Raw genomic sequence first — 12,753 nt, forward strand, 5'->3', positions numbered from 1 at the left:
CGGAACCAAATGTTTTGGCGCCTTCACTTTTGAATGAAATGATAGCTCTTTCGCGGCTCAAGCGATGGTCAAGGACTACTTAATCATTGGCTAGTTACCTTTGTTGACTTATTTGAGTCTTGTCTAGTATCTATCCTGAGTTCTTGTTGTAATCGATTTGCTACTTCTGCTTTTTACTTTCCATCAATTTGCTACATGACCTTTCCTCGTTACCAGTATATAGAAGCATCCCCCATGAGACTCAAGGGGGAAGAAAGGATACCATTAGACCTGGAGACGAAATGCCTTGCATCGGTAGCTTTTACCTTGAACATGTTCTAGTTGTAGATTTAACTTCTCTACTTGTCTTAACTGCAAAGTATCTCATAAACCCGAAGTATGAATATGCGAAATCCTTCCAAAGCGATAGAAGAAATTGAAGCTATACGAAAACAGACCCCAGCATTCTTCTACCTGTTCTTCGTTTCAAGCCCAAGAACCCATCGGTATTATTATAAATCAAGAGTTGGGGAAAACACAAAGCTTTGCATCTTGTATTGCAGTTGGAGCTTCAGCACTGCCGGCTAGAGTGGCTCATTAAGGAAAGATAACTTTTGAGTCAGCCTCGCGGTGTGAATGTCCAGTTTCGACTATGGGAATAGAATTGTAAACATCCAATCAGACGATCGTTATATGAAATCTAGAAACAGGAATAGTTTCAGCAAGAAAGAAGCCCGGTATGTATTTGAAATTGCAGCGTCTTTCTATGCATGAAGAGATCGTTTCTCCACGGCAAACTATTTTGATTGTGATCTTGCTCTTGAGCACTTGCTAGTAGCCTCTGAACTGATACATCAAGAAGCAATGATCCTGTAGCATATATTTCCCTCTGTGTAACTAGTTTCCAGGGTGTCATTTGGCATCGGCAGCAATCATACCGCGATTCCATGCCCGCAACAGGGCCAAAGTTCTAAAAGTATGTATCTCTGGCTCAAAACATCTCAAAATTTGGGATTGTAATTGCAAGTTTGGTGGATATTCATCAAAACGCCGATCACCAAGTTCCATCTTCCTTTTTTAAAATTGCACGGGGGATTTTTTGGAGGCAAACATGCCCTTTCAAAACAGCATGAGGGTGAAATTTATAGCTAGTCTCATATTGCACGTCTAGAGGACTACTTTTTGGACCTTACTGTCAACATTTGGGCCGACAAAGACGAGGTGTCGATCTCCACAGCAATTGAATTCCTCCCCCCAGCCAGAAAGCACAGGAAATCTATAAAGCTGGCAAGCTCTCCGGCTTAGAGAGACTTAAAAAGGGCCTTCTCTCCGACGGCGGGCAAATGCGCTTCGCCTCGGGAGGCTGAGGGTCGGAGGCTGAGGGTCCTCCGGTCTCTTGTTGTCACACTGTCACATTGTCACCCGCGAGCGTTCAAACACAGTTCTATTCCTCAACCTCCAAGAAGTCTTCATAATCTAAATTAGAACCGGGATGGGTAAAAAACCTTCCCGGTTTACTTCTCACCCACAGATAGTGAGAAATAGTGTTGTGCTATTCGTTTCAAGGAAATATTAGACAATTTAATGCAACAATAGTATACATGAACATCAGTCTGCTTTCCCTATAGAGGTATGCTTCTGCTGGGTCCAATTTTGGGGCCTTTAAGTGGTGTTCGAGCTAAGCTTCTCGCTTGATCCTCTTGATGAAGGACGGATAACAATTCTAACATCTTCTACATTGGTCAAAGTCTTATAAGGATGATAACAAGAGGCTAGAATGCTAATCAAGAATTAGATGTCAAGCGGGCCTGCATTTCCCGAATAAGTATATTATTAATGCTTTCGACATCGGCAAATTCGATTCACACACATCTTTCAACCCCTGTGAATAGGATTTGAAAGCACTGTGCTGCGCGGCAGAACTGCCACCGGACATACAGTACCTCCGCCTCCTTTTATTCAATCACCAGCAATGTACACATTTCCTGCTCGTAGCGAAGCTATAAAGCACTCACCTTTTCCCCTCGAGGTTCCACCTTCCCTTTCAACATCTCGACACCAGCGATCAAATTTCAGACACTACCAGTCGCAACTCTAAGTCAGTTATTACTTGGTTTATATCTAAGGCCAGGTCTGGTGTCATTGAAGAACGTTGTATTAATTCGATCGAAGCCAGACTTCTTCCCAGGCTCGCTTTTCCCTATCCTCAAACACAGAGCGAGGTCATTGTGAGCCACCCACAACATATACGCCGCCTTGTTATACGCGGCTCGTACACATTTATTTGTAAGACTGTCTCTTTCCATTGGCTGTATTTCTTTGTCTCTATTATATATAGGCGTGCCTAATAATAACAGGCACTTGATAGCCATTCTGCTGGCGATCAGCCAGAACTTACAACGGGAAATAATACGAAATACCGCCATTCACCACAATCAGGTACGTTCTGAAAGCAAATCTATGTGTATCGGAAATTTTCACCTACCCTCCCGCAATCCATGCACCCTGGCTCGTCAAATAATTGCTCCATTGATGTTGCTTCCCCAGTGCCTGACTTGGACGAACATACTTTGACTACCACAAAGCTTTGCAAGATCAGATGCAAGTGCTCATCATCAACTGCAAACTGATTTCAGCTTCTGCAAAACTTGCAACTGTTTGTGGCCAGCTTTGTCTCTTGTGCTGGTGGTCAAGTGCATATCGGGTATGCTGCAGCGATCCGTTTGCTACCAGGCAAACGCCGTGAAATCAAGGGCACTGATGTTTCTATCTAGGTATTTAACTCTAAAGAATTCTCCGAAAGATTCTGTTCTCCAAAAGGTACATTTGCCGTCGTACTACTCCCTGAAGCTTCCGTTAGCTGACCCGAGATCTCTCTTCAGATAGTGCCTTTGCAGCCTTTCCATAGGCTGTATAGATTCTCTTGTTCGTACTCATCTTTTCATCTTCCCAATACTTTTGCCTTCCACGCTCGCTTTGGTCAAGCCCTCAGCTTCCGATAATGTCATCAACGCAGGCACTGTTCGCCTCGCCTCGAATATCCTCTGACCCCTTCAAGTCTATTCTTCAGACCGTCAACCAAAACACGAGCGAGAATGGAAGGCAACCGTTGCTGACTTCAACTGATGATCACAGAGCCCGTGCTACATCAACAACCACATCTAAATCATCTATAGCCGCAGCGGAAATGTCGAACTCAAACTCGCACCACTCTGCCCGTGAACGTTCTGAACGCCTCGTTGACGGTAATGAGAACAGCGACAATGAGCATAGTTCTTCTTCAGGAATGAGCCCGTCCTGGAGCCGCAGCCCACCCCATAGCAATGCCGTTGTTCTTCCGAATCGTTCCCGTAATGGATCCCTCAGGGCTGGCGAACTACTCAGCACTGTCCGACCCGGTTCCGTCGAGCCTGAAGATGCGCAGCTGGATGTTGCATTTGGCTATGCTATTCGACGAGATGATGGATCGTACACTAGACTGATTCGTGCAGACGACCCAAGACTGGGTTCTGTAGGCAATCTCAACCGTCCATTTCGAGAGCAACAGGGTCGCGAGGGTCTGATTATCCTTCCTCCCCCCCGTCAGTCTTCTCCCGACAGCCGAGGTGGTGATGATCCCATTGTTCCCTCGGATGTAAGCTCTTCTTCGTGGTGGGAAGGCAGTCTATTAACTTTGGTAGCTTCTCGACCGTCTGCCAACTTATGGACAAGGCCGTTCTCGAGCCGTATCTCGTGTTGATCCCAATGCAGTCCAGGTAAGCCTGCAACATTCATATTTCCCACCGGTGTGTTTCTATTCTACACACTTGCAGATAAATCCCTGACACATATCCCAGCGTAACATTGATACGATTATCGCTCAAGCTTCGGGTTTTCCACCAGGTATGGCAAATGGCCGGCCCCTACCTCCTATGCGTAGAGAGAAGATATATTGCGACAAGTGGATTCATGAGGGTGTCTGTGCCTTCACGCAGATGGGATGCAAATACAAGCACGAGATGCCGATGGACAAGGCCACGCAACATGTTCTGGGTTTGGCTCATGGAGTGCCAAATTGGTATCGCCGAGCATATGGCATTACCATGACGCCCCTGTCCCCGCAATCCCCGCCTGCGCAATTGTCCTCGCCAGCCTTGGCAAGGCGCCCAAGTAACCCTGGTAGGCTAGCAGGGCCATGGCGTCGCCGTATCCAGGCTCCGCCATTCATGGGCAGTTACTCTGACCCAAATAAGCATCAGGGCCACTGTAAGTCATCCAGAAAACTCCTGTTGCTTCCTGTTCTGAGAGCTGACTTTGTCTTATAGCGAGCAATGGCAGCTCATTTGGTCCCATCGGTCAGCAACCTCAACACAATCAAGACGTATTCAACACCGACAATCGGTTCTCGATGCTGCAGGGTGACAACGGTATCCGAACTGATGGAGAACCCAAGTATGAGGATGATGAGGATGAGGTCTTATTCAAGCCTCGTTGAGTACACTGTCAGACCTGAAGATTGACAGCTCTCGAGCATTGAAAACCGCAGACGATCCTTTGGCACCCCTCGCTCCTTCCCGATCCATCATTTTGCTCGACTGGCATCTTCAACCTTGCTTTACTTACCCCCTACTATATCACGACTGGTGGTGCTTCTCAGTACTCTTTCGTCGTTATGGCATTGAGCAGATCTCCATTCTGCCAACTAGCGTGTCTATTTACCCTCAGCGATACTTTTCTCTTCGTTGCCTGCGGGCTTCCTGCTGCTTCGTCACGCACTCGTTATATCACCTTCGTTACAGACGCTGCAACGGGCTATTGACTGGCCCCCCCTTTTACTTCTCCTTTTTAAACACATACACAACAAACAAAGCATACATCGTAAGGCGCTGTCGTTTGCATTTACACTGGCTGGTGGGATTGGAAAACAAAGATTCTGTACGGTGCGGTGCATTTGAAGCGTTTTCACTCACTACTCTGCTGGACGGGCAGTGCATTTACTGGCGCTTGAAACCATCGTGCATACAATTGGCGTTTTCCCCGAGATTGGTGGATTTGGATTTTGATGTTGGTGGAGTTTTAATTTTTGGTTGTATTTGTACTTGCACTTGTACTGCACTTACATTCGTTTCTTCACTTTCAATCATGGGTCGGCGCTTACATTTAGATGCTTTGCTTTGGCGAGGCGAGTTGGGGCATCGCAAGCGACGCAGTCGTTTGCAGATTCGGTTCATAGAGATGAATCGATTCCATACCCTACTCTACTTCCACTGTATGCTCCACGTGCTTTGTCCCTTCCGAAACGGTATAACCTCTACGCCATCCCCCTTGAACGATTCCTGCACCGCCTCTGCCCCTTTCACCAACACGATCTTCTCATTACTGCTGTCTGTAATACCGTAGAACTTGCGTCCGTAGCCTCCTAGGAAACCCTCTAGTATCTCCGCCGTGACGTCTGCCTCGGTGACAACTTCTCGCTTGATGGCTTCTTCGAAAGCGCCGAGCACGAGCTGCGTCACGTAGGGCTGGGTGAAGACGCCTGCGGCTGTCTTGCCCGTGCCGCCTTTCTTGGCGCTGATGTCGTGGGGGGCGGAGTCGCTGCCCATGAAGAACTTCCCGGTGCCGTCGAGGGCCGCTTTAATGAGTGCTTCTCTGTCACCTTTGTGTATGGGTTAGTATGATATAGTATAGTTTGGAGTCTTAAAAAGCCGGGTGAGTGATTAGGAGAAATTATGTGTGTTACTTGGGTTTTTGGCAACGGGCTTGCAGTACGAGAATGGGTTGTCTGCCCAGTCATCTACAATCAGATATAAATGGTGTGCTCTGCGAAAGTGAATATACCAATTAGCTTCATAGTCAATCTCCCATCAAACTCAAACTCCAACGGGACGGCGGTTAGAAATAGCTCCTCACGTGATGGTTCCTACGACATTCGGACCGCATTCTCTCACGGCCTCAACAGCATCCTTAGTAGTGCAGTGCTCCAGCACGATCTTCAGCTTCGGGAACTTGGCATGCAGACTCTTGAGCGTGGGCAAGAAGTTGCTCTCCGCATTAAGGATCGTGATGTCTTTCCCCGACGGACACTCCCCATGCAGATTCAGCACCAAGCCACATTGCTCCATGGCCGTGAAGACAGGATAGAAGGGTTCGTACGACAGAACGCCTGAACTCGAGTTCGTCGTCACGCCGGCGGGATAGCTCTTAATACCCACGATACCCTGCGCGCGCGCTCCCTTGACGACGGCGGGGCTGATGCTCTCGTGCAAGTACAGCGTCATGAGGTAGTTGATGCTGGGGTCCTGTTCGCGCAGCCGGGCTTTGTATGCCAGGGCGTCTGAGGCGGAGGTGAGCGGGGGGATCAGGTTGGGCATTACGTAGACCGTGTTGCATCCTCCGGCGCGGATGGTTGGGACTACTGTTTTCATCATAGCTCCATCTCTGAGATGGACGTGGAAGTCTGCTGAAGCTGGCAGCTCCAAGCCGTTGAATTTGGCTGAGAGTGGCATGGTGGTGGCTGGTGAATTGTCAGTTTATCTAGATTTTTAAGATGTAAAGAGTTGAATGAAGACGACTAGTGAATCTTCGTATTTGCGAATTCAATAATCACTAGTTCAGGAGGTGGAATATGAACTTGAAAGAAAATATATGCGACTGCCGCTATCGAGCTCCCGGGTTTTAATTCGCCAAAAAAAAGCAACTCATATTGTTGATATCTTCCATCCACATCCCCGCAAGAAAAAACGGTTGTACTACGTACCTCAATTTGGTGAGTTTTTCTAAAGGCCACACAAGAGTTATGAGAATCGAATGTCTGAAGCTGGGTTCTGGGTCCGGCAACGGATTTTTTGAAAATTGGGAGAAAGCATTAGTCAGCATATCCGCTAGGAATAATCATGTGACTGTTTGTTAAAAAAAGGGGGGACGAATTTAAAAATAGTCTTCATTGCAAATAGCTCTACAGTTGCTTCCATAGCATCTTTTGCTTTCCGCTTCCACTTTCTAGGACAAGGAATATATCGCCCCCCGTTTTCCCCATAGCTTCTTCAAAACGCCAAAACAATGATGCCACCAAGTCTTCGCTACGCCCCTATTTTGACCAGTACAGAGCCGTAAGGAAACCATTAATAATTACATACATAACATGCGCTCATTTCTTTTTAGACTTGGACTTGCTCTTCGAGGTAGGTGCAGGGCTAGAAGCAACACTCGAGGCTCGCGAGGAAGGAGTGGCAGAGCCAGCTTTGCTTCCGGCGGCCGATTTGACGTTGTCAAGAGCTTTATTCTGTCGCAAAATCAGTAAACGATAAGTAGCTTGAAGAAGGAATATAATACCTTCACGCCATTCTTAGACTTCTTCTTAGCTGGCCCCATACCAAGAACACTGTCTTCATCATTTTCATCGTCGTCAGGCTCTCTCTTGCCCTTGCCATTGGTTGCCTTGGGCGCAGATGCGTCCTCGAATTCTCTAGCCACGGTCGTGAGGAGAGTAGTGCATCGTCTGCTAATCTCGATAGGAGTTCTGCTCAAGAAGAACCAGTCGAAGCGGAATAGTGGGCTTTCACGAATATCGTCACGGATGCGTTCGAAAATTCCGTCGCTGTCAACACCGTATTTATCCAGCAAGACAAGCAGGAACCGGTCCTCCTCCTCAGTATAAACTTTCTTGTTTGTGGTAGAGACTGAGTAGTTGATCTTGAGTTGTTGTAATGGGACTCGGTACTGTTGCAACTTCTTTCGCAGCATCTTTCGCTGGTGTTCCATCTTGCGAGTCTTCTCCTCACCTGCCTCAATTAAGCTGATGTATTTGAAGTAATCGGCAATCTCAGTATAACGCTGCCAGAAAACCTTTGCATAAGCCTTGATCTCATCTGCATTTTTACTGTCAACCTCGGTTGAAATTCCATTAAAGTCTTTCCGGCCGAACTTGGCAGAGCCGTTGACAAACTGTTGAAAGTCTCGGCGGTTCCAGTCAGCGAAGCCTTGCTGAGATAGTCGCTGTTTCTCCTCCTGCTCCTCTTCCGTAAGTGGGGTGGCATTGTCAATCTCGGCTTGATCTAAACAGCGTTCGGCTTCACGGTCGGTAAGATCAGCCTCCTCACCGTCAGGAAGCGGAACCTTATAGCCAATCTCCTTGCGATGGAATGCGGTTTCGCGGTCCTGAAGATCTCGGAGCATGCCTGGGAAGAATTGATAATCGTGGACTGTTACTTGCTTTGGCGCACGAGGGGCTTTTGGCTTGGCATCTGCAGTGCGACCACCAGTAGACAAAGCCTGCTTGTAGTACTTGTCCATCGAGTAAGACTGTTCCTTGCGTTCACGCTTGGCAGGGTTGATCCAGTTGATGCCGATCTCCTTCTTGCGGTTCGTGAAATCTTGACCGTTCCACTCGTATGCAGACTCAGACGTGAACTTCTGCAGGTCATCGATCCCAAGCTTCTCATAACGAGCATTCAGTTGCGCTGTGCGCTCCTCGCCGTGCTTGAGGATGTCATCAATATCATCGTCGTTCAAGTCAGCACCATTTTGTGCGAGAGCTCCGGTTGCGCCCTTGGTCTGGAAAACTTTCTCTGCACCGTGCTGGATCATGTTAAGCAACTCATCCTTATTTGCGGCAGCCTTAGCAGCAGTTTGTGCGCGACCTTGTTGAATGACAAGTTGATCAAGACGAAGCTTCTGGGCAGCACGTTCCAGAACTTTCTCCTCTATGGCATTTTCTGTAACGAATCTGTAGACCACAACTTGCTTAGTTTGACCAATTCGATGAGCTCTATCCATAGCTTGTAGATCGGCCTGTGGATTCCAATCGCTGTCATAGAGCACGACGATGTCTGCACTTGTCAAGTTGATACCAAGACCTCCTGCACGAGTGGTCAAGAGAAAGACGAATTTCTCGGAGTCTTTTTTGTTGTAGTCGTCAATAGCCGAGATACGGTCTTCATGAGCAGTACCACCGTCGATACGGCAATACTTGAATTCTCTAAAGACACAGTAATCTTCCAGAATATCCAACAATCTACTCATTTGAGAGAAGATAAGAACTCGGCTTCCTTGTTTCTTTAGGCGCACGAGCAATCTATCAAGCATAACCATCTTTCCAGCGTTGACGACAATATGCTCATCGGTGGTGTAAGGCGGTCCTGGCTCGGCACCCTCGAAAAGATATGGATGATTGCAACATTTTCGTAACTGCATGACGATGTTCAGGAGACGTGTTTTCGACTCGCGCTTTCCACCAGCTCCATTGACTGCATCAATATCCTTCTCAAGAATCTTCTTGTACCAATTGATTTGCATTTCGGACATGCCAATGTAAAGATTGATCTCTTTCTTTGGAAGCAAGCTCTTCTCGACATCACTTTTGACACGTCGGAGCAAGAAGGGTCGAAGGACACGGTGGAGTTGCTGGACAACCGTGTCTTGATCTTCACCTTGACCAGAAAACCACTGGTCAAAGGCTTCCGAGTCGCCAAAAACGTCGGGAAGCAAGAAATTGAGCAGCGCCCAAAGCTCGTGCAAGTTATTTTGAAGAGGAGTACCCGTGATCAAAAGACGATTGCGGGAATTGAACAGACGAATGACTTGGGCCAGCGAAGATTCCTCGTTCTTGATGCGGTGTGCCTTGACAAATTAGTATAGGCCATCTATGCATTAAATATGACGATAAACTCACCTCGTCAATAATGATGTATTCCCAAGCAAACTTCTTCAGATGAGATTTCTCTCGTAGAATCATTTCGTAACTCGTAATGCAACAATCGAATTTCTCGTCAATCAGACGTTCGTTTATCAAGGCATGGCGCTCATCTTTAGCTCCTTGGAGGACTAGGACATTGACCTCGGGTGTCCATTTTGCAAATTCTCTCTTCCAGTTATCGAGGGTAGACTTTGGTACTATAATGAGATGTGGTCCTGTAATACCCATGATATGTCTAAGATAGCCGAGGAAGGCAATGGTTTGTAGAGTCTTGCCCAAACCCATCTCATCTGCGAGTATACCAGAGATACCGTTTTCGTGGAGGGATATAAGCCAGTTCAGACCCGAAACTTGGTAGTCACGCATCTCACCACCCTTAATGAATCCTGGAGATTCTCGAAAGACAGTCTCTGCAGAGCCTCCAACCTTTTCATCCTTCAGCAGCTCCGCGTCTTCTTCCGCTTCTGTTCTTCGTCGCTTCTCGCTGGCTGCGCCGCCTTGTCTACTACGACCCTTCTTGGCCTTCTCGGCAGCTTCCTCATTCTGTTTGTCAATCTCAGCCATAATTTCTTTCATCCGCGGGTTGGGATTTGTCTCGATAAAATGTCTAAAAAGGTCCGTCAAACCGAGGAGGTATCGAAATCGTCGAATAGAGTCATCTTCCTATGATACAAATATATGTTAGTCTATAGAGCTTGGTGGACTTCCAGTGCTTGATTCAAACGCACCTTTGACTCGCCAAGTACATCATGTTTCTTGCCAAAAACACTTCTACGAAGCTGGGTAGCCTCTGATCTTCGTTTTCGGCCGTCAAATGTAACAGCGTCACCAACGACACTGCTTGCTGTAGTGTTGGGATTTGTATCAGAATCTTCTGTGAAGTCTGGGGTTTCGTCGACATCCTATAGAACAGGGACAGTTAGTTCGGCTGATAGATATGGGAGATGGAAGGCGTGGATTTCATGCTGTTGAAGACCGCTTGAGCAGTGTGCCACGTACCATCGGATCAACAGGTAGCTGTCTGATCTCTGAAACATCAGCCATGGAAGTATCGGTGTCCACCCCGCTGTTACGAGAAGAGCGCGTGGGAGCCATATTGAGGCTGTTATCCCTTTAGAGGGAGCGAATTAGTTGATGCGCCGAATAGGACTTTAGACAGCGCCGTAATTAAAGTGTTGAGATTCGTGGTCGCGTGAGTGATGGAATCACCCTGTGTAGATGAGGTTGCGGACGTGTTTTAAAGAAGGAGACTGCTTCTATTTGGGGCGTGGAACAACCTTGGTCGACGCGTTCCTTTTCCATCAATTAATTCTGGGGCACATGTGACTAGGGCTGTTCTAGCCTCTTTTGGCTTCCCCTCCAAGAAAGGCACGGATGATCAACTACGACTGTTTGGAGACACACATTACAGCGAAAATCTTATTTGGCCGCCTTTCGAAGGACTACACCTAACTGATTCATTTCTTGGTGCCCTGTTGCTAGTCTACTGTATATTCGTTACCCCCAGCGCTCTCTTGACATTTTCCTTTGATCTGCAAGCCCCCGGCTGACAACGAATCCAAACTACGACCACTACTCGTCATAACCTCATACAACCATGGACTCCATGAGAAGTTTGAACACCTCCCTTCCTGGTGCCGGTACCTCACCTGCAAAACAACAGACCGTCGAACCCCCTGGAAACCTTATTCAAGCCTTCAGAGCAGCTGCTCTCTCCATCACGACACTCTACAAAACCGCCGCGGACGATCTGGGAAAGTCTAGAGCAGAAGGCTACCAGGACGCCCTGGACGATCTTCTTACCTTCTTGGATAAGCAGGATATTGGCCTTAGTGATGGGGAGGGATGGAGGATTCGGCAATGGGCAACGGAAAGGCTGGACGGACGAGATTCGGTTTCTCAACACGCAGAAAGTGACGATGAGGCGGTCGAAAAGGCTGAAGGAGCATCATCATCCCCTGTTCTTCAAAGGTCTCAGAGTGACACTAGAGTGAACACAAATCCACAACCTACTCGAACAGCATCTCCCATGCGGACAGAATCATCAGGTCCACCTACAGCAGCTCCAACTCCTGCAGAGGTCCCAGCTCCAAGTATGCCTCAACAAGGAGCATTCACATTTCGAGCTTCACAACAATACCCACAAGATGCCGACATTGTGCTATCCGACCTCAATATAACAGACAACACTCGTTCACAAAGTCACGGTCCCACGCATTCTTCGAACAATCCGGGTATTACGATCTCACGACCTTCACGAACGGCCTCGAGACACAGTAACCATTCTGCACGACTCGGTCCCAGGGTTCCAAGTGCCGTAACTAGAGTAGGCCATAAACGGAAAGCTAATTTGCCTGACTTCGACTTCTTCGACATTGGAAATCTAGACTATGGCAAAGACGGTTCCGGTGGGGGTGGAAAGCGTGGGAGATTTGCATGAATGGTTGACGGTTTCTGCGATGATTATGATACCCAAAGCTGCTTGGCCGCTTGGCTATGTGCAGTAAGCGCTGTCTTGTCGCACTTCGGACTCATATTGGTTGCGTCGGGGTCATAATACGCACTCTATTAGATGATTATAATGCATTGGAGGAGTCTTTGGAGACAGATATACGCCTCTGGCAGGACGATTGCATGAGGGGTAGCATTAGGAGGCGTTGGCATTGACTTAGGTAATGCGAGCTACACGGACAGCCGTGGGGAGACTTGATGCAATCAGCGGCAATAAATTTTGCACCAACCATAACATAACCTATTGATTTTGGTGATTCTGTGAGTTTTATGGGTATAGTGGCACTGGCACGTCTCTGGTTATTTAACTGTGATGTGAGGTATCCCATCGGTATACAAGGAGTTATGGTAGGGATGAGGAGCCTGCAGTGATTACGGCTAGACATATAAATTGAAGGGTGGAATAGAGGGATATGAAGACTGCAGCAAAGGGAATGTCGTCTATCGAAACCGAGAATGGGATAGTGCTATTTTGCTAAGGAACCAGAGCATACGGATTTTTCAACCATAGTTAGATATTTTTGATAATAGACTTTACTACATAATTCCTATAGTGTTTTACGGTCTTCTCCATAAAAGCCTATACTCCT

At 47.5% G+C, this 12,753-nt stretch overlaps 3 protein-coding genes across 3 annotated transcripts; 1 reads left to right on the forward strand and 2 right to left on the reverse strand.

Annotated features, from left to right (window-relative positions):
* Positions 1–5,216: 5,216 nt before the first annotated feature.
* On the reverse strand, positions 5,217–6,464 carry ura2 (putative dihydroorotase; the record flags this gene model as incomplete). The annotated part of the gene is made up of 3 exons (XM_031145560.1): positions 5,217–5,614; positions 5,699–5,778; positions 5,869–6,464. 3 exons carry the CDS (start codon positions 6,462–6,464, stop codon positions 5,217–5,219), a joined length of 1,074 nt encoding a protein of 357 aa, XP_031009337.1.
* A 641-nt stretch (positions 6,465–7,105) lies between these two features.
* ISW2 (ISWI chromatin-remodeling complex ATPase) lies at positions 7,106–10,762 on the reverse strand (the record flags this gene model as incomplete). Its single annotated transcript, XM_031145561.1, has 5 exons — positions 7,106–7,240; positions 7,291–9,576; positions 9,629–10,315; positions 10,381–10,554; positions 10,652–10,762. Coding segments are annotated over 5 exons (3,393 nt in total), but the record flags the coding sequence as incomplete, so codon positions are not given.
* A 487-nt stretch (positions 10,763–11,249) lies between these two features.
* Positions 11,250–12,159, forward strand: LHYA1_G000570 (uncharacterized protein; the record flags this gene model as incomplete). Its single annotated transcript, XM_031145562.1, has 2 exons — positions 11,250–11,978; positions 12,040–12,159. 2 exons carry the CDS (start codon positions 11,250–11,252, stop codon positions 12,157–12,159), a joined length of 849 nt encoding a protein of 282 aa, XP_031009298.1.
* Positions 12,160–12,753: the final 594 nt, after the last annotated feature.

Source organism: Lachnellula hyalina, assembly GCF_007821495.1.
Source record: "Lachnellula hyalina strain CBS 185.66 chromosome Unknown contig00006, whole genome shotgun sequence".
NCBI lineage: Eukaryota > Fungi > Ascomycota > Leotiomycetes > Helotiales > Lachnaceae > Lachnellula > Lachnellula hyalina.